The sequence below is a fragment of the Corapipo altera genome, unplaced genomic scaffold (genome assembly GCF_003945725.1).
Source record: "Corapipo altera isolate COAL_440 unplaced genomic scaffold, ASM394572v1 255, whole genome shotgun sequence".
Taxonomy (NCBI): Eukaryota; Metazoa; Chordata; class Aves; order Passeriformes; family Pipridae; genus Corapipo; species Corapipo altera.
In genome coordinates this window covers 2,570,126-2,591,532 of record NW_020884929.1, presented here as the reverse complement: position 1 = coordinate 2,591,532, position 21,407 = coordinate 2,570,126, and the positions used below count along the sequence as shown (strand labels likewise).

The 21,407-nt window shown below is 38.2% G+C and overlaps 1 protein-coding gene across 2 annotated transcripts in view; it reads left to right on the top strand.

Annotated features, from left to right (window-relative positions):
* Positions 1–21,346, top strand: part of TRPC3 (transient receptor potential cation channel subfamily C member 3) — a 36,809-nt gene extending 15,463 nt beyond the window's left edge. For both annotated transcript variants that reach the window (XM_027659029.1, XM_027659028.1), the window contains exons 3-12: positions 4,007–4,192; positions 8,724–8,888; positions 10,960–11,176; positions 11,847–12,080; positions 13,448–13,712; positions 14,403–14,598; positions 16,396–16,605; positions 17,844–17,927; positions 18,403–18,478; positions 20,789–21,346. In XM_027659029.1, coding sequence (XP_027514830.1) covers positions 4,007–4,192; positions 8,724–8,888; positions 10,960–11,176; positions 11,847–12,080; positions 13,448–13,712; positions 14,403–14,598; positions 16,396–16,605; positions 17,844–17,927; positions 18,403–18,478; positions 20,789–20,931 — 1,776 coding nt within the window. In that variant the 3' untranslated portion in view covers positions 20,932–21,346. The remainder of the gene's footprint in view (positions 1–4,006; positions 4,193–8,723; positions 8,889–10,959; positions 11,177–11,846; positions 12,081–13,447; positions 13,713–14,402; positions 14,599–16,395; positions 16,606–17,843; positions 17,928–18,402; positions 18,479–20,788) is intronic.
* Positions 21,347–21,407: the final 61 nt, after the last annotated feature.

The window sequence follows — 21,407 nt, the reverse complement described above, 5'->3', positions numbered from 1 at the left end:
CAGATTCAGGTTTCTGATATTCACACAGTACCCTGGAGCTAGAAGATTGTTTAAGAACTGGATCCCACGGTCACAATGTGGGTAGTGTTTGTCTGTTTAATTCTGTAAAGCAATCAAATAGACTGGGATAAATTTGATTTGCTAATACATAAGTAAAGACCTGGAGAGGGAAATCCGACAAGTTTTCCTAGCATAAGATTCAAAGCCGGAGTTGGATATTAGGAATGCACATACTGGTTTTCAGTTCTCATAACAGCATTTGTAAGTAACATAGCCTGTATTTAATCCCTAAATTTGACACAATAAAACTTAATCCATCCTATCTTTAATCTTATCTGGCAATAAGCATAACTTTTATAAGCAGGTGGCCTATGAAAGGAAAACGTAGCACTGTTACTGAGTAGAAATGTGGGTAAATTTGCATTGTAGGCAAATAGCCCATGCAAAGCAGTCTGTCCTTCTGGAGCCAGCAGGGCTATTCTAGACTGGATGAGTGTATTTTTTTGGGATGCCAGTTAACACAGTGTGAGCTGTGAGAGCAGAAGCTTTGCACCCTCTGCCAGGATCAGGCAGGAGCTTTGACACTCTTGAGGGGATGAGTCTCCATCCATGAGAGAACAGCAAAATGAAACCATCTGTGGTCTATTGAATTAACAATCTTCATGAGATACTACTGCAGCTGCAGTTTGTCCCCCTTTTGCCATTTGTAGGCAAGGTTTCACAATTGTAATTGCAAGTGAAAATATGTTCTTGCTTGGTCTGTGCTAACTGAGAAAGTAACTTGGTAATGTACCTTTTGGCTTTACATTTGTGTTATTTTAAGGAAAAAGAGTTAAATAGTAAAGAAAAAGGAGTGAACCTTTAGCAAGAATAGCTACTGTTATTTCCTAACTATTAGAAGCCCATTATTTCTCCTTCTATCTCTTCATATTTAACAAAGGATTGAGAAAAGTCTTTGTAAATGAAGCCTCTCCCTGCAACTGGACAGCCCATGTTCATTCATACAAGAACAAAATTTGGTTATAAAGCACTTGAATAATACAAGACCAGCTAAACTAAACTGTATGAAACCTTAACGAGATGCCACCTTGAAGTATAGGGTAGATAGAAATAACACCAAAACAGGTACTTTAAAATAAAAAAGAAGCTACAGGTGCCTACAAAGTCAGGCAGAAAGAATGTAGTTTCTCTTTTAGCCATATTGTACCTACTACTGAAATCAGTGAAAAATTAGTGTATCTTCCCATGCACTGCATACAGCTACTTCATAGTGTTAAAGAAAATGTGATTACCAGTTTTATTGCGGTTGAATTCATGTTAAGCTGTATCTGATGATTAGTATGGTTTTTGCTCAGCCATCTCTGTAAATGCCTGCCTTCAGCTGTAGTGGAAAGTGTAAGCAACTCTTGCTTGAAATTGGATGTCTAAGGATGTTCAGGTTCTCACAGATACATAATAACTCTGTTGTAAAAACAATATAAAGAGTTTTAAGAACAGGGGGCTTCAGTAAACTGAAGGCTTGGTTTTGGTTTTGGCTTTCCTAGATTGACTTTAGTCACTCCTTTGTGTTCGCTTAAGAAAATCCCCATCTTCTTTTTACATTGTCTTACCTCTTTCTGCTTTGCTGAATATCCTCTCTAACCTGAATTCTAGCAGTTCATACTTACAATTTTTGGCCCCTGTGATGAAACTCTTCCTTGACCAGACTGTCAAGAAAGACTGTTCCTCTTTTATCTTTTTTTTTTTTTTAATGGCTACCACTGTTCTAGCCACCATCCTGGAGTCTTCCTCTGCACATATTTTATCTTTGTAGGATCCCTTCCCTGAGTTTAATCATGCATCCCAGTATTATTTTTATAATTGGCTCTTCTGTACTGTTCTCCTCGTTTACCAAAACCAAATCTGAAATAACCTTACATCCTGTTAGTTCCCTGACAACTGAATTAATTTGTCCTCTATGACCAAAGGAAATAACTGGCTCCTGTTTAGGTCTATGATTAGGACTGGTTGTTTCCAAATCTGTATCTGGGATGTTAGTCTTATGCAATAACACAATTCCTAGTAGTATTTGTTTCTCTCCAGTAGTGTTTCATTTTGATTCATATCTGAATCTGACCTAGGGGATCGATGGCTGATTCTCGCAGTTATCCTATGCAGTCCTTTTCCCATCATTTCCCAAAATAATTTGAAACTACTGAGAGCACATTAGTTTGTCCCATTATATAGATCCTAAGTTGAGAATTTAGCAAAACTAGCAGTAGAAGGAAGTAAAATTACTTAGGAAAGGAGGGAAAAGTGAGGATTTCAGGAAAAAAAAATGAGATTAAATGAGAAAATTATGAGGGTGGAAGCAATAAGGAAGCATTTTTTAGAAGACAGGCACCTCAAAGGGAAAATCTATACCCCCAAAAAGTGATTTTAAAAAGGCAGCATCTGGAAATGAACAGTAAACACACACAAATGAAGAAACAGAGGACTCAAACTAGCGTTTTGATGGCCTAGTGGGGAAAAAAATAGAGAGAAGAAAAACTGTGGAGTCATTGAAAAAGAAGGCTGTGCTGTTTCCAGTTGGGCACTGAAGCACTTGATACAACAAGGTAAAATTGGCAGGTTCAGTCAAGTTTCCTTCTCCAGCTCACTTGAGGAAATCAGAGGCTGCATATCAGATCTGGAAGCTCTGGAAATCTATCTGAGAAGACACGGACACAAAAATGAAGACCAAGGTTTCTGCTGAAGTAGAGATCAGATGAGACCTTATAGGTGATGTCACAGAGATGGTGGGAGACATATACAAATATAAACCAAAGTGCAAGCAAAGATTCAGACGTGCCTTACAGAGCCAACCTAAAAATTTTGAAACGGAGCCACAGATGTTGTGTCAGAAGAGGGAGGAGATGAAAAAGAAGCAAATCTTTGTGATGTTGCCATACAGGAGCAACTGAGGAGTTTAAAGGTAGCACCTCAAGAATGAGACATAAGCTGTGTTGAATGCTGAGGGGTTATGAAAAGACTCTGAATTGGAGGAGGGAGATGTTTTTAATAACAGAAAGCAAGTGTTGGCTTCATATACTCTCAGAAGGTAATGCAAACAGAGCTGTCAATTCCAGCAGTAATGGAAGGAAAAGCTGATGGAGCGAGAGAAAACACGATGGAGATTAAAGAAATAGTCATAAAAGGAATGGTGTGTGAGAGGTATAGACAGGGAAGTGAAGGGGAGGAAGGGAAAGGTGGACAGAGCTCTTAGATTAAAGGGTTGAGGTTTTCAGAAATGTCTGTGTAGTTCAGCAGTGTTGTCAGAGGAAAGGTTGTCTCTTAGAGAATGACCGAGGAGCCTGATACCTTTGAGCTGTCCTTTGAAGAAGCTGGTTTCTGTACTGCCTAAACAGGAATTTTGGGGTATTTTGCCCACAATATCGGTGTCCAAATTCGTACCACAGTTGTTCTGTGCAGTTACTTTGTAACCCACTGTGCACGTTGTTGGGTGTGAGCCATTCCAAGGGTAAGTCTGAAGCAGAGAGAGGGGGGAAAAAAAGGGAAATGAATCCAGGATACATCGGAGTAAAGAGTAAGCAACCATTTCAGCAGTGTAGAAAGAGCTGAAATGTATTCATAGCCTGGGAGGCAACACTGTAAGAATGATTTCATTAGTTGTCTGCAAAATTTTTGCAACAGCGAGATTACTTTTTCAAGTAAGTCCTGGTTTGTCTGTGCAATACTTATTTGTCCATTCAGCTTTCCCTTGTTGCCCATCCAGCTTATTTTATTACTCTATTGTGTCGTGTTCCCATGCTCTGTTAAACAGCTGCCACCATCTGCTGCTCGAGTGTCCACCTCGTGTCACAGAATAATTGGTTCTGCCGTACGAAAATTCTGTAATACGCTCCCACCTTGACGTGGTGAAAGTCAAACGCTGTTAATTTTCAGTGACTTGTACAGGTTCTTCTCTCCTCCCTGCTGGCTCCTAAGTGTTTGTCACGGGCCGTCTTCTGTATCCCTCCCGTTTCAGAATGACTATCGCAAGCTGTCCATGCAGTGCAAGGACTTTGTGGTCGGTGTCCTCGATCTCTGCCGGGACTCGGAGGAAGTGGAGGCCATTCTGAACGGGGATTTAAACTCGGAGCCGGTGGAAGCACAGAGACACAGAGCCTCCCTGAGCCGTGTCAAACTGGCCATCAAGTACGAGGTCAAAAAGGTAACTCCTCCCAGCCGGTGCTCGCAGGAGAGGTGCCATCCCATCATTCCGCAGGTTTTATGAACCCCCGGTCGGATCGCTTACTGAGGCAGGGTGTGTGCAATCAAGACCCTCACAAGGCAGGAGCTGGCAGAAGGGGACTGTAATGAAGGAGTTTAGTTTAATCTACTTCCCACAGCTGAGAAGTGGCAGGAGGTTTTAATGACATAGATCAGGTGTGCTGGCAAGGCTGTGACAGTCGGTCAGATCCTTCTCCCGATTAATCCAAAAGCAGACATTTCAGTGGAGCCAGATTTTCACTCAGGAAAAAGTAAGGATGTGTCTTTATGCCAGTTTCTGTGATAATACCTAATCCAAAGGCTGTCTAGGTGAAACTGTTGGTGACAACCCGTGAAAATATCTGTTCTGTTCATTATTTATTTTTATTACTTTTACTTCCTACGTTAAGTAACTCGATTCAGCAAGAAAATTCTGGGAAGTAAGTCTTGCAGCCTTCTAATAATGTTCCTATCAACACATGGGGGGTTTTTTGTTGTGTTTTTGTTTGTTTGTTTTTTTTTTTTAAAGAAAAGTCTCCCTTTCACTACTTCAAAAAAAGGAGAGAGAACATTTAAGCTGACATTAAGTGTATTATTTATGAATTTATTTCAAAGTATGACAGTAAATCAGCTCATCTGCAACTATGTGAGTTGTAGTGAGAAATTTACTCTGTGTGTTCCTTTAAAAATGTTTTAAAATTCAACCCTGAAAATGTATGGAATATGTCTGTGGCTGGTTAATCAGTTCATCTTTGCACTTGGGTTGATTAGTGCTTTGGAGAGTACAATGTGTTTTCAGTTGATGCCCCTCTCAAAGAAATTTTTAATGAACAGTTATGTTGTGAATGAATGTTATGCACTGAAAAATGGAGCTGTGTATCACAAATTTGACATAATACATGTCCTTAGCAGCTTTTATTGTATTGCTGTGTTGTTCTCCTTAAGATCCCACGCTACCCTAGTGCAGAGAATAGTTAATACTGAGTCCTGCTGTGAGAGGACCCAGGAAATACAGCAGTGCCTATGTATTATTTACAGCTACCTATTTACATGATTAGCATAATTTCCATTCTTTACAGCCATTATGGTTTCATCATCTCCACAAGAAGCCTTGTGTTTCTCAGAATAAATAACCCTGTATTCTGTGGCAACCTCTCGAGCCAATCTGCCACATAAAATGGGTTGTGAGCACCCTGCCAGAACAACTGGGAAATGCTGGTGTTTATCATGTCCCCAAAAGATTGCTAACAAAAATTCTAAACACAGATCCCAAGCAGCAAATCACCATTTCCAATGTAGAATTGATCTACAGCAGATAAATGCGCATTAATTACCAAAATTCAAGGTAAATATATACAAGCACTAAATTAATTAAAAAGAATGGAACGGGGGGGGGAAATCAAAGTGCATGAGCATGTTAAGTGTCTAAATATCACATAAATTCTTTATGCTGTTGCATTTTAATGTGTACAAAGGTTGAGACTCGTGTCTCAGCTTTCTTGCTGTAGACTGTGGTTTTCTTTTAAGAGGTTATTGTCACTGATGAAATTCATTGCTGAGCAAAGGGCCACACAGATCTGTTAAGAATAACAAAGATCTGCATAGTGGGGAAGAAAAAAAAGGCAATTCCACATAGCAAACTTGTTCTCTTGCAAGAGAGAAACTCAAAGTGTTGACAAATGACAAATACAGTTCAAGACCTACAAGACTAATGATCTTGGTGAAAGGAAATAGATGCTGCAGAGTTGCTACCATATTGATACATGTTCCCTGGGAGTGGCCATTACAGAGGGCATGACAAGGATTGAGCCAGGAAATGTCTCTGCCATGGTGGTCCTTTGATTTGCTGGGCTTTGCTCCATCACAGATGGGACAGATGACAGTGATATTCTGACTGGAACGGATCCAGATGTGGGAACTCCACACGGGATTATTTCAGCCCTCTAACTGCAGGAAGCAGACAAGGCTGTGGCTGTGTTCCTTAGCTTTCCATATTTCTAGCTGTGCTTCTGGGTCAGCTACATTAAGGTCAGTTCCCTGGTGCAAACAGAACTACAGGTCCATGAAATAGTTAATGAGCCATATGCCCTTTTCAGAGGGAGGAAAAAGCATATGACAAGTGAGCAAATGTGCTCAGAAGTTCACTGCCAGGGAAATGGAGGTTTTAATTCTATTAGTAATGAAACTCTTACACTTAATACCCCAGGTACTGCATCAGAGTTTAGCCCATCTTTTAAACATGATATTATTTCAAAGGTAAGGTTCAGACTGAAACTGCAGCCCCAATAGTGAAGGACTGAGGGAATTAAGGGGAGAGAAAAAAAAAAAGGAGTTAGAACAAGTAATCTTGCTTTGTATGCTGAATTGCTGCGGCAGTAGTGCTTTTAGTTTTGTGTCTCAACTCTGTCTTTAGATTGCCAATAAAATTTCAGAGAAGAGCTGACACTGGACCAAGTTCTGCAGTTCTTGCCAGGATAAAAAAATCAGAATGGAATTTCTGAGTGAAATCAATAAAGGTTGGAGTGAAATCACAGGATTTAATTTTCAAACGCTGAAGGTTTGAATCAATAGATAAGAAAGAAGATACAAAATTCTCTTTGTGTGTTGTGTGCTTGTGTATCAGACCGTGCCAGAATCTGCTCTTGCTACATCTAAACTCAGCCATTAGGATGGTAGGAATAAATAACATTATAATCACTCTTAGTCATAGAGAAAAATATTTACATACTGATGACTTGGTTCGTGGTCACGAAACTGAAAACATCAGAAATGTTACAGTCAATTGTGCTCAGAAAAGCAGCTACATTAAAATTGGGGGGTTTTTTAATTTCTTTTAGTTACCAGCTACTGTCCTCAGGCACCTCTTTTGTTCACTGGGGTTTGGACTGGATCTGAAAATATTAGATCAATGTGATAATATATGTTGATAATAGATCAACATATGTAATGAAAAGTATGATGCTCCATGGAAAGTAAAATGAGAGAAGAGAAATGCAGAAAGGTTGTAGGATGATGTGATCAATAGGTAAAAAAAAGTACTTAAAATGTGATGGGGACCTACTGTCCTTGGAGGAGATGAAGCTGTGGGGGGAGACAGATAATACAGGAACACACACACACACACAGAAGATGGATGGGCATAGAAGGGTTTACAGTTGCTGAAAATAAAACCAACACAATCATAAATTGAAATATTTCAGTAGACACAGAGAGAAGAAGGATGAGTTTCAGAGCTTTTATGGCTGAGAAGTGACACAACTTGCTCCGAGGGCTTGGACGTGCTGCACGTTGTGCAGTTGCCAACAGTTAAATGAGTCACTGAGATCTTCTCAAGAGCCCTCAGACTCACTGCCCAAGAAGAACTTGCCCATAACTCTTGGCATCTTATTCACTAAATCTTCCCTTTTCTGGGGAAAATTATAGCCAGGCAGATCTCCTCTTAGTGTCAGATCCAAATGTTGATAGAACAGGAGGAATAAACCAGCACAGAGCTCTGGGTGAGGTGCCAGAGCTCCCTTAAAGCTCCTTTACTGTTTCTTCCCATTCCCCCTGGTAACAGAAGGAATGATGTGGGTGTTTCTTCTCTCCTCTTCCCTACGGTTTTAAGCCTGATTTTAAAAATGTCTTTGTAATTTGAAATAATTATTTACTTTCCTGCCTTTGTCCGCAGTTAATCTGCTGTGGGATTTGTCCCTTTGATGTCCTGAGTTGACAATGAAATTTATCTTACTGAAAGAAGAGACTGGGGGCATATGTCAGAATGCACAAGCACACAAAAAACCAATCTCTTCTTCTCAAATGGGCCAGGCTGGCAGGTTTTATGCTGCATAAGCTTCAAAGGTGACAGCCTAGGAAAAAAGAATAGAAACGTAGTTTGAGTTGACATTAATTTCTTAAAAGACTTTTACAATCTTTTTATTTATTTCTGTTGGCCAATCCACTCTATGTACAAGCCGCATTAATATGTGAACTGGCTAATGAATCACACACCAAAATGCTTAGGGACTTTAATTTTAGAGCAAAGTAGATTAAAGTATGAAGATTGCTTCTCTTTTTAAAGTTCATGCAACAGCTTCAGATTTCTCTTCTTGAGAGCTTTAAAGTTCCCTGTTTTCATTGCCAATGATTTAATTTGATTTTCTTTAAGAAGTCAGTCCTGTTGTACTACTCTATGCACTTTTTAATGAGATTTGGAATATTAATGGAGTTTTGCAGGCAAGACCTGGCAAACAACAGTGTGTATAGTACGTAATGATCTCTACTGAGTACAAGGGATAATAAAATGGGTATCCAAGATTTACAGTATTTTAATTATTTTTTCCAAAGTATAACCAGCTGATATCAAATCTCACTCTTAACCCAAATTATCAGTGTTACCAGGATTATTTTCCAATCCTTTCTGTGTAACACCTAGCATGGTGATCATGGCTGTGTACGTAGCAGTTACATAACTCTTCTTATTGATAACATGTTTTGTTTCTTTTTCCTCGCAGTTTGTGGCCCATCCAAACTGTCAGCAACAGCTCCTGACTATCTGGTATGAAAACCTCTCAGGATTACGGGAGCAGACCATTGCTATCAAGTGTCTGGTTGTGCTGGTTGTGGCACTGGGCCTTCCATTTCTAGCCATTGGTTATTGGATCGCGCCATGTAGCAGGGTACTGAATTTTATAAATTACCTCTCTTGTAACGTTCTGGGAGCTGGTTTTCAATTTCTGGCAGTTAACATGCAGTATTGTACCTCCAGTTCTGCTGCTTCCAAATTTTAATTAATTAATGATATTTTTAGCGTTCTCTAATCTTGAGCCAAAAGATGCTACTTGTTTTATTTGCACTGTGAAGAGGGGACCACAGTGATGAAGCATGAAAATAAACTGATGTTAAGTTTAAAGAAAGAAAAATAACCTTCTCTGAGAGCTTTTTTTTTCTTTTTTAAATTTCTGCAGAATGTACTCACCTCACAGTCTCTGCTATGTAATTATATCTGTAGTAGTAACGTGGGTTTTTTGAAAGTCACCACTCAAATTCTTTGTTACATCTCCTCTGATGGCATCTTAAGGTCTCATGCTGTTCCCACATAAACCATTAGCAGAACATCTGTTGACTTCACTGATGCAGAACTTAATCTTAAGTAAAATATTTGTTATTCCTGCCCTAGGAGGTCTGTTTACCAGCTGAACCATAGAGCAGAAATTAAACTAAATGCAGTATTCCAACCACGTGATAGGATATATTTGTAAAAGAGCATAAGTGTAAACTCCTAGCTTCTTAAAATGATGTGAAAGTGTAAGGGTGCTTTCAGCTTTCCTGATGATCTCCCAAGGAAAGTAATAGCAGTAGTTTCTTTGGAATCCTGGTAGTCTGTGGCACGTGAATAGTTTGCAAATGAAGTACATTTGGTAGATCTTTGGTAAATCAGATGGAGGAAGATTTCTCTGTTACTTAAATTTTTTTTGAAATGTAATGTGAATTTACTTCTGTGCTGAATGTGGGCTTTCAATTTTATTTCCTTAACAAGTGTACAGCAAAGAAATGTGAGTTTCATTTATATTTCACTCTTGTAATTCATCTCAGGAAGGATACAATTTTCCTCTGCTTCTACATATTTGAAGGGAACCTGATCTTTTCTCTGGGTTAAATATTTATTTGCTTTAAAGATAAACCTTTATGGAAATAGTGTAATTGTTACTCTCATTATTCTCTGAAATGTCACTTTCCATTAATATCTTCAGTAAATATATCCCTCACTCACAGCTCCATATCATAGAAACACATTAGTATATTTTTAGCTGGTGTCCAACACGGCAAAGTGACATTTGTCCTTGAGCTTTAATTCCCAGTGCCAGAAACACCTGATGTTTTTCCTAGTGCTCATGTCAAATAAACTGCTATACATTCAGGTCAGTTGATACTGCAATTACAGAATGCTTTCTAAAGGTCAGGAGCAGGAAAGGAACCTGGGACTGTTTGCACAGGTAGTAAATGCAGTTTAGTGTGTGCTGGTCTGCCTAGTTCCCAGCATCTGACCCAAATTCCAGGAAAACCATTCCTTGAAGTAAGAGTCTGATATTCTGCAGGTCCCCTCCTTTGGTACAGACAGACTGCCCCTGCTCCTGCTGCTCTGTTCTTTTACCAGGTGCAGATGTGAACTGAACCTGTTGAATTTATTTGAAAATCATTAATATTTCTGACCTTATTTTTCTTAGTCCATTTTGTGGAACAATTAATTATTTTTAGTAGGTACAGATATTTATTTGGCACTTCTATATCTGAACATATGTTCTGAGGATGGAGTACAATAGCCAGAGACAGACAACTGTAATTTTTCCTAGAGCTATAGTCACAGACAAGCTAATAGTACACTCTTGTTGGTAGGGAAAACATTTTGCTACTTGAAGATTTTAATAATTTATCTTTCCCTGGCCTTGCTTTACAAACTCCTTCTGGTCACTGCCGTTGTACATCTGTAATTCCTTGGAGTGTTTCCCCTCAAACATTGCCATCTAGAGTGTATGGAATGACATGCACACTCAGTAACAGGACAGCATATTCCATGAGGCTCCCTGTGGGAGGCTTTCTTCTGAAACAGTGAAGCATCACAGCTCAGTGCACTTGGAAGAGTATCCTTTAAAAACGAACTTGCTGACTGCCCTGAGCCCGTTTATGCTTCTGGAATGCCTGATGTTCCTTTGAGAAAACTGAGTGACTGCTTTCATTCTGCCTTTGCAGCTTGGAAGAATTCTTCGAAGCCCATTTATGAAATTTGTGGCACATGCAGCATCCTTCATTATTTTCCTAGGCCTGCTGGTGTTCAATGCTTCAGACAGATTTGAGGGTATATCAACACTACCCAATGTCACTGTTACTGATTACCCCAAGCAGATCTTTAGGGTGAAGACCACCCAGTTCACCTGGACAGAAATGTTGATCATGGTATGGGTACTCGGTAGGTATAAGGCCCCTTCATCTTTATATCAATTGTTTTCATGCAGATATAAATTCTAAAATATAAATTATATAAAAAAATGTAGATTCTGTGAGGCTGTGATCTGGATTAAATCCATGTCAATTAACTTCTGAGGAGATGTTTGAATAAGAAATCTGAACTACACACAGCCAAATTCCACTTCCTCTGCTGAAAAGCATCTTAAAGTGGAGAATCAGTAGTGTAAATTGTGCCATGTATATTTGCTCATCTGTGTTGTTGGGTAGTTGTGTCCCTGTGGAAAAATTCAACCTGATTCAGAAGTGGTTTATGAATGTAAATGGTAAGAAAGTGAGAGGAAGGGTTTTTCCCACATTTTACATTTTTCCTCTTTTAGAAAAGTACAGAAGTTATCTTGTTAGGCCATAATACTTCGACTGCAAAGTCATGGCTCTATGCTACCCTCTGTGGAGGTGCCTGAGCTTTATCCCCACTAATTATTCTCAATTAATACCTTTCTATTTGATCAACCCTATTGAAACCAAGAGAACCTTAGTCAAGGTGGGTGATGATACTGTGACAAGAAAAAATGAGCAAATTTTTGCTCAGTTTCATGAAAAGGGAGAATGCAGAGAATTTAAACGAAAAGAGTTTGGCAAACATTGCTATGCTTTTTAATTTCTTGTTGCAGGTATGATGTGGTCAGAATGCAAAGAACTGTGGCTGGAAGGACCCAGGGAATACATCCTGCAGTTATGGAACGTTTTGGATTTCGGGATGCTGTCCATTTTCATTGCTGCTTTCACAGCGAGGCTTCTGGCATTCCTGCAGGCCACGAAAGCACAACAGTATGTGGACAACTACATCGAGGAGAATGACCTCTCTGAGGTCACACTGCCTCCAGAAATAGAATATTTCACTTATGGTGAGTTTAACTTTTCTGTAAACCAGATCTGAACGTAGAAAAACTTGATGGATGCACTGGCATTTAGAAGCCCGAAGATTAATATCTGTATGGGTTTGTGTTTGTGACACTGTGTAACCTCTTGTGCCTCAATATTTTTGTTTCTGTGATATTTAAACAACAGTTTTTATGAGGCTAGCTTGACAAATAAGTTTGCTAGAATATTAAATCCAAGTAATAGGCATAAGGAGAAAATCAGTTCCATTGTAGCTGCCCGTAATTTTGTTGGAGAAAATCAGTTCCATTGTAGCTGCCCGTAATTTTGTTGTAGCTCTTTATCTTAGAGCTAAACTTGACCCCCCTTGATTTTAAACATTCACAAGTCACATTTTATTCTTGCCTTATTGCACAACAGATAAAATTTGGATGTGATTCTTTCCTGGTTCAGTTGTTTGATAGTTATTCATATCCATAAACACCTATTGGCATTTCCTCCTGAAGGAAGGATGCTGGTCAAGTAAAGATCTGCTCAAATAGAATAAAAGTACTAAATACTTATTGCAGTGCAGAAATTGTCATTAAAGGTGTGATGAATCTGTATTTGCAACACAAGCAAATGCTGTGTTTGCTGCTGACAGTGTATTTTAGCATGTGCTTTATGAACCTCAATATATTATAACAGCAGACTTGGTTTTGTTATTTTAGTTAATTGCTTTGTAACCAGTCTGAATTTGTGAATATGTAAACACACATTTAGAAACACGTGGTATTTTGATATGAAGCACATTTTAATACAGTGTTATTTTGCTAAGATGGTGCATGAATTCACATAGTAATTTAAGAATTTCTACACAACTCAGTGGTTTCTGTGCACATTGTGTGTAAAACCCACGATCCAATTTCTTTTGAGTTGATTGGCAAAAGTCTTTATGATCACTATGGGAACAGGGTTATATCCTGAACTTGTAACAATGGCAAAGGCTTGGTGTGATTATTAAAGGAAATTGTTCATCAACCAACACTGTTAACTTCCCATCAATAAAACATCAAAGAGGAATAAATTTCCGGTTAGCATACTGCTTATTAAGACAGCTAATAATACAGGCATGTTGAGAAAAGCAGTAAGGAATCAGTTATTTAGTTCAGTTAAAATGCAAACTGTAGAAGAGAATGTCATGTTTCTTCAAGTCTCTTTTTCTTCCAGCAGAAGGTAATGTAACTTATTTTCATCATTTGTGACTTAAATGAAATAGGAACAGAATAGCAACTATTAGACTCCTCGAATATTTGTCTCAACTAAATTCAGACATGTTAATGGAAAAATCCTGTCAGGACCTATTTCCCAACATTGTGATAAATGGGTAACCCCTGTGTTTTGTATCTTCCAGCCAGAGATAAATGGCTCCCATCTGATCCTCAGATAATATCTGAAGGCCTTTATGCCATTGCTGTCGTCCTGAGCTTTTCTCGGATCGCCTACATCCTGCCTGCAAATGAGAGCTTTGGGCCCCTACAGATTTCACTGGGAAGGACTGTTAAGGACATCTTCAAGTTTATGGTCCTTTTCATTATGGTCTTCCTTGCATTCATGATTGGAATGTTCATACTATATTCCTACTACCTTGGAGCTAAACTAAACCCGGCCTTTACAACGTAAGTCTGAAGTTTATTTTAAGTAAAAAGCCAGCGTGAGACTTTCAGGTTTTTTCACTGAGGTGACAAAGTCTGTGAGATACTGTATGCTCTCTCCTAGCAGTAAAATAAAACTGAAGACAGTTGCAGTCAGCAGGAAATCAGGTGTCTCAGAACCTTTTAAACAGAATACAAAAGACCAGTTGTTTCCTGTTTGTTTCCTGCAGTCCAAAATAATTTTACCTCTATATTAATCACACAGATGTGAGCAACAAATTGTAAGAAAATATTACCTGATATCTTCTGAATGACCTAATGCAAGGTTTAATCAGAAGCTCTTGAAAGGAGAGCAGTGGTTTCGTTCCCATCAGCCCCATTTTAACTTTATTAGGACAGGGACAGTCTGCCCCTGCAGAGTTAGACTGGAAAATAATGAGATGCAATTATGGATCATCTCAAAACCTAGATATGAAATACCTTTCTAGTTCTTGGCCTGTTGTTCTGCATGTATTGTTACAACTAGATTAGCTCTGATGGATAGGTGGAGCACAGAGGAGAAATCGAATATACTGGGAAAAAGCTTGATCAGTGCTCTGCAAACCTGATTCACAGACAAATTAATTGAGGTTGTTTATCAGTCACTGCAAACACAACTTATATTTATTTGTGTAGTTAGTAATAATTCCTTCCTCATTTTTTTTTTCCCTACAGAGTGGAAGAAAGTTTCAAGACCTTATTTTGGTCAATATTTGGCTTGTCTGAAGTCACCTCTGTTGTCCTCAAATACGATCACAAGTTCATAGAGAACATCGGTTATGTTCTTTATGGCATATACAACGTGACAATGGTGGTAGTTCTGCTCAACATGCTCATTGCTATGATCAATAGTTCCTATCAGGAAATTGAGGTGGGCTCTGTTCTCAGCTTGTTCTCTTTTGTTATGTTGAAAAAGGGGTAGAGTTACTAGGAATTATTTCCATGAGCACATCTCGATATACAAAAGTACAAAGAAGAGATTACCTCAGTAAGGGATATCACAAGAGATATAAAACAGGGCTGATTTTAACAACCCAGCCAAGCTGCAGAACCTTACAAGATCTAAACAAGTAGTTCTTGTGCCATATATATGCATCTAAGGAGATGTCATCCCCTCAGAAATCTTAAAATCTGAAGTAATACTGAAATTAAAGCTGCTGGGAAGTAGGAAACAAAGGAACTGGGTGTAAAATTTGAGACGTGGGTGGTTCATTCCCAATTTCCTTAGAGTTCTTATTGCATGTTTCCTTTTAACAGAGTGTGCTTCAGTATTTGAAAGATCATTAGGTTATAGATTAAATGTATTTTGACATGTTCTTTAATGGAAATCTGGGGTTTAGTTCTAACCCTCAAATGAGTTAGACACTTATGCACAGCAGTGATACACTGGACATAGTTCATTACCATTTCTATGCCTCTGTACCTGGACTATGATACAGGTGATCCTCTTCAGGACCATTATGACTGAGCCATGCTTTTCATTGCTTACACACTTTCTTTGTGATATGTGCTTTTTTCCACTTCAGGTACAATATTTAAACTTGATTTTAGATTTACTGAGCTTTGCCATATGCTTCCAAACCACAGTATTTCTTCAAATTTGCCAAATGGCACAGTTGAACAAATAATTTAAATTTTACAAAATGTTTTTGGCTGCATTGCTTATTAAAAGAGATATATTTTGAGTTTCAGTATGATGACGAAGTATGTTCATTTTTAAAGATAATTAAATAGTATATTTAGCATCCAAGGCCAATTAAAAAAACAAACAGAAAATTTAAAGTAATGAAGGTCCTTGGGTTTAAAAATTAAGTTGCTGAAATAAAAGTAAAAGTATATTTATAGTGCCAGCTTTCCAGACCATGAGTTCAAAGAGTATTACATTCACACAGATGCAGGCACACACCCACACAAACAGGAAAAGGACTAAGACACAGTGTACAAATGGATATATAATTGCCAGTACTTTCAGTGAGTTCTGGGAAATGTCAGAGAATTCAGCTGGAATATATATGATAATAAATATATATATTATAATATATATATTATATATATTATAATAAACAAACATTTCACCTTTGGAATCATCCAGGTTCAGCTTTGGAATACTGCAGTAAGAATCTATTAGGACAAAATAAGTTTGTCAGTATTTAATGATTTCTTTATGACGACAAAGTTTGTGTTTTCTGCGCTCTGTTATAAATCAGAGTTATTAATCATGGTTATGTAAAGAGCTGTGAGCACAACCATTTTAAGCCATGTCTGCCTTGAATCTAGTACTCCAACACTTGTGTGAGTACGAAACTCATGTGACCTTTCCAATAAAAAAAACAAAGCCTTAAACCCCACCAAAAGTTCCACTTTAAATAGCAAGGAGTTTATATGTTGGCTTGCACTCAGTGCAAATATAATGCTTGTTTAAATGCTTCACATGCTTGAACTAAGTATTATCAATGAAATGTTGCCATAAAGAGACAAGTGAAATTTGGTTAAAACAAACTCAATAAAGTGGTTGCATTTCTGCAGAACTCCTGCAAGTCTTACCAGCAAGCAAATAACATCTTATGTAAAACCAGAAAGGGTCAATATTTAAAAGAAGTTTCGTTTGAAAAAAAGTTTGAGATTTCATAAAAACCAAGCACATACCTGGTTTTGTTTCTCAACACAGGATGACAGTGATGTAGAGTGGAAATTTGCTCGTTCTAAACTCTGGTTGTCGTATTTTGATGATGGAAAAACGTTACCTCCACCCTTCAGTCTTGTACCAAGCCCCAAATCTTTTTTCTATTTCATCATGAGGATCATTAACTTTTCTAAGTGCAGGAGGAGACGGCTGCAGAAGGACATTGAGATGGGAATGGGCAATTCCAAATCTAGGGTGGGTACTGAAGTCTTTTCATTGCATGTTTCCATTCCAGCATTCTGCTTTTCTTTAAGTTTTAGGGTATAATCTGTACTTCTGATGAGAATACAGTAACTAATAATTTATATTATTAACTTATATTATATATATATTGATATAATTATTAGTATAATAATATTAGTCTGTATTTCAGACTGCCTAAACATACTGTGTAAAATAGCTATAAATTTTATTAGGACAGCAAAATCCAATGACTGGAAAAACACAATTAAAACAAAAATTACTGAGTATTCAAAGATGCAGATAATTCCCACAGGCAGTTACTTGAAAAAAGATTCTTTAGGCCTTCATTAGAAAAATTTTTAGTTCAGGGTAAAAAAAGGGGCAGGGTTGAGGAGAGAAGACTTTATCCTTTTCCTGTTTTAGGGAAAGGAAAAGTGTGGTCAGTAGGATAATTCACTCCCTGCTGTCAAAGCTTGTTCTCAGCAGAAGAAAACTGCAAAGAGGCAGGATTGGTAATAATAATCTTGAGCATTCCATGACATTCTAAGTTTGGGTATCTGTTTTTTACAAATATTAATGCAATGCAGTGTCCCAATGCCCTTGTGAGAATTAGATAACAATTCCCCTCATTTCAGGCAAAATGGGGCACAGATGGGTTAAAGAGGACACATGTGGCTTTTTTTATAAGACAGGCTCAAGGCCCTGTGTATTACAAAGTCTGAAAGCAATACTTTGAAAAGAATTTTTATTTGTTGTACTGTAAATTAACAGAAATGTCACTGATTCAGTGACTTTTAATTGGCCACACAGAAGATTGATGACAGATGCAGACTAGGAGGTTGAACCTTCTTGGCTTTGTCATCCTTGAGTCATTGAACAAGGACCATTTTAAAAAATGTATTGCTATTCCTGAAAATCATTCTTTGGAAAACCCCTTTCAACTAAGCAGAACTGCTTTGGAGCATGTACATCCCTGCCTCCAAATTCACTATTTCCTAAAATTATCAATGCTTGAAAAAAAACCCCAACAAACAAAACCAAGAAATAATTCAAGGCAATCTCATTTTTAAAAATAATATTCTGATACAGTGGCAATAGAAACATCCCCAACATGTCTAAAGAAAAAAAATGGAGCTGAATTCTAACTGGGAATTATAATTATATAATAGATAGAATGTATTTCAATAGATAATTAAATATTATGTATATATATCTATTATATATATTAATTTTGTCTTATTTCTTCCCAGTTAAACCTTTTCACCCAGTCCAACTCCAGAGTTTTTGAATCCCACAGTTTTAACAGCATTCTCAATCAACCAACACGCTATCAGGTAAGTACATGCAGTGATCACTGTTCTGAATAACAGAACTGTGTGAAGGTACTACCAGAATTTTGTGTTTCAAGTACGTTTTGCCTTCACCAGATAAAGAAAACCTCCTGTAGAAAACAAACTCTAGGGTGCTACTGGAAAAAAAGACAATTATTGTTGAAGCCTCATTATTTGAAGTGTTTCAAAACCAGCCCATCCATTACTTAAAATTTTTCTTTGATGTCCCAGTTTGGAAAGCATGAGAATGAAACATCTGAAACTGGTTTTTGGGGAAGGGATGTGGAAGCTGACTATGTTGGCTAGTTCCCTTTCTTTCTCAGCGTCCCACCAGAAAAGCCCATGTGAGGCAACTGCTTTATCTGGGGCTGTTCATTCTTTCACTTACACAGATGTGACAGAGATAGTTAAGAAAGAAAAATGAACAGTGTTTAATTGTATATGCTCACCTGATTATATAACTGCTTCAATCTGGCAGCAAATAATGAAAAGACTGATAAAACGTTACGTTCTGAAAGCACAAGTGGACAAAGAAAATGATGAAGTAAATGAAGGTAAGAAAGACTCTCTTTGCAATATTCACAGCCAATTTTGGAACCAGTATTACAGAGATGCATGGAAGTTTTAAGTAAAAAGAGGGATTATTTCACATGCACATTATTTCACATGCACTGAAGCTCAGATAGTAGTAGAAGGATGCCTGTGATGTCAAAAAAATGAGAAGGTGGACCAAAGAAGTAGAACTGAGAAATATTATGGGCCCCCTTTTACAGGTATAAATTGAGAGCACGGACATGATGCACAGCTACAGAGGAAATCTGTGAGGAAGCCACTAACTGTACTTACACTTTTAGCCAGAGCTGCAGGACAACTTTCTCTCTGTTTCATTCAGTTGAACATACAATTTACCACTTAACACCGTGAATCACTTGTTTTGCCTTCCTTTATAAAGCTGTGAGGAATAGTCACCTCTGAAGCTGCACATCATTAAACAGAGCTCCATAGTCAGCTGCATGGTGGGGAAAACCTGTAGCCACTCTTTTAGTGTGTGACCAGAGACCTTTTGAGAAGTGATGGATCTGAGCTTGCTGTCTGTTGACAGTGCACAACTTCCCTGGTAGCTGTGAGGGGTGTGTGCTCCAGGCACAGCCCCAACTCCCATTGGGATGAGGTTAAGACAAATGTTGTCCTCCTTCCTCCAGCCATCCAGGAATGAAATACAGGCCTACACTCCAACAAAGAAACCCTTGTGCTCTAGGCAGTTCCCCAAACAAAATAAAAGAGGTGTGTGCAACATGGAGTGTATTTACTCTGCCCTTTAGCTAAATATCAGGCGATAGAGTGATGCAGTGATGGACAACTTGGGATCAGAAGAGCTTTTACATGGAAGCATCAGGCAGCTGTGTGCATATGTGATGTGAGGGACCTGAATGGGCTGCTCCCTCAGCTAGGACAGCATAGCTTCTATTTTGCTTCTTAGTTACCCTCTGCAGTGAGAAGCAGGGAGCAAAAAAGGATTAAATTAAAACCCACTCTGTGCCTTCAAAAGGCAGCACTGTGCAGACTGAGTCCCCATCCTGTTGGCTGCACAGAGCTGTGCTTGTGAGTGACAAAAGCAGAGAAGCTCCTAAAAGTGTCATCTTCTCAGTGTGCCCTTTTCCTGATTCCCATTGCTTTCCTCCTGTTCCTGCTCTGTGATGTGGGAAATCATCTACCAAGTGAGTGATGAAAAGAGTGTTCTCTCCCCAAGAGCACCAGGGACATGCAGGTCTTTCCAGTGCCCTGATGCCACTTTGCTATGGGTATATATGTGTGTCTAGATAAGGAAGACAGTGCAGAAGAATCAGGGTTTACTGACATGATGGTTCATGTTTTGTCACCCATTTTTGTAGAGGAAGGTCCACTTTGAGCAAGGCAGGCAACCCCTGAATCTCACTCCTGAGCTGTACAGCAAAGCTGATGGTCTGTGTTGTGAGCATGTCATTGGTACCCAAAGGACAGATCCAACCTTTGAAGACACAATTTTTGAAGTCTGCTACATTCTAAATAGGAAACATCTGAATTGTTATGTACTGCAGCTATTTTAACATATCTAGGGACTCTCCCCTGGTTTGCATCACTAGAGAATTCAGGTGCATTTTCAGAGTCTTTTATTTCACACATGACAAATAATTTCCTGAGGCAGATACTGTGTAAGAATTCACAGGCCTCACACTTGATGGAAGAACAGTACTTGAAAGTTTTAAAAAGCTTCTTCTGCTCTTGAACTGAACACCCTGTGATAGAAAACATGCTGTTATGGGCCTGGCCTTGACAGTTGGTTTCTTTTAAATGTGTTTTTTAGATTTGTGCCAAATTTGTAATGTAATTTTAAATTGGTTGACATTTTCTAATTCCAAGGATGTTGGTAAGGAAGAGGAGAGAGATTCAGAAGCTGTGAGTTTCACTGCCAGCTCTGCCACACTTTTCCTGTGTGATCTTAGCACATTCCTTCAGAAAAAAAAAATATCTCTGCATTTTCTCTCTAAAGGGGATACTAATATTTACCAGCTGTTCAGCAGTGTTGCTGTGATTAATTCATTAACCTGTGTACAGCACTTTGTGAATATTTGGTGTTGTGTGTACACCTGGAGCATAACATTAATGTTCAATGGACTTTTAAAATACCTTTGGTGCTGTTTAGGGTTGGGGGGACATCTACATCTCATTGAGAATGCAGAAGAGGTAAATCCTCCTGCCCCATCCTGTGTCTGCTCTCACAAACCTTTTGGGATAATAATCTGAAACGGGCACTGATGGCACTTAAGAGTACTGAATGAATGTTAAACTTTGCTAACAAATGCTTCTTTCCATTATTAATACAGGTGAACTAAAGGAAATCAAACAGGACATCTCCAGTCTTCGCTACGAACTTTTGGAGGATAAATCCCAAGCAACAGAAGAGTTGGCAATTTTAATACATAAACTCAGTGAGAAACTAAACCCTAATATGTTGAGATGTGAATGATACAACAAAGGAACCGTGGCTTTGACTACAGCACAACTATTTATTGGCAATAATATTTCAGTATCTTATACTTGAAAAAATGTATTGTAGATTTTTAGCACTAAATAACTTTATGTACAGCTTCTATGGAATTTAGTCTTAGGAAGTTTTATTAACTCACCACAAAAGGATTGCTCTCTTCATTTTACTTGTCTAAAAGCAAGAACTATCATAATATTTTTTTTTGCATTTATGCATTAAAAAAAAGGTATAATGGTATCGATTTGCTGATATTTTAACAGGTTTATGAGTACATATGGAGAATTCTTTGCACTAAATTTGCAAGAAAAAAATTAACAGATGCAGCGTAATACTCTGTTCCTTGCAGTGACCAGGTACAAATAGGAATTTTTCGTCATACAATAAACCAACTAGAGATCAGTGGAGGATTACTTGAAATATTTGTTCTTTATTAGCAATGTGTGTAAGCCCAGAAC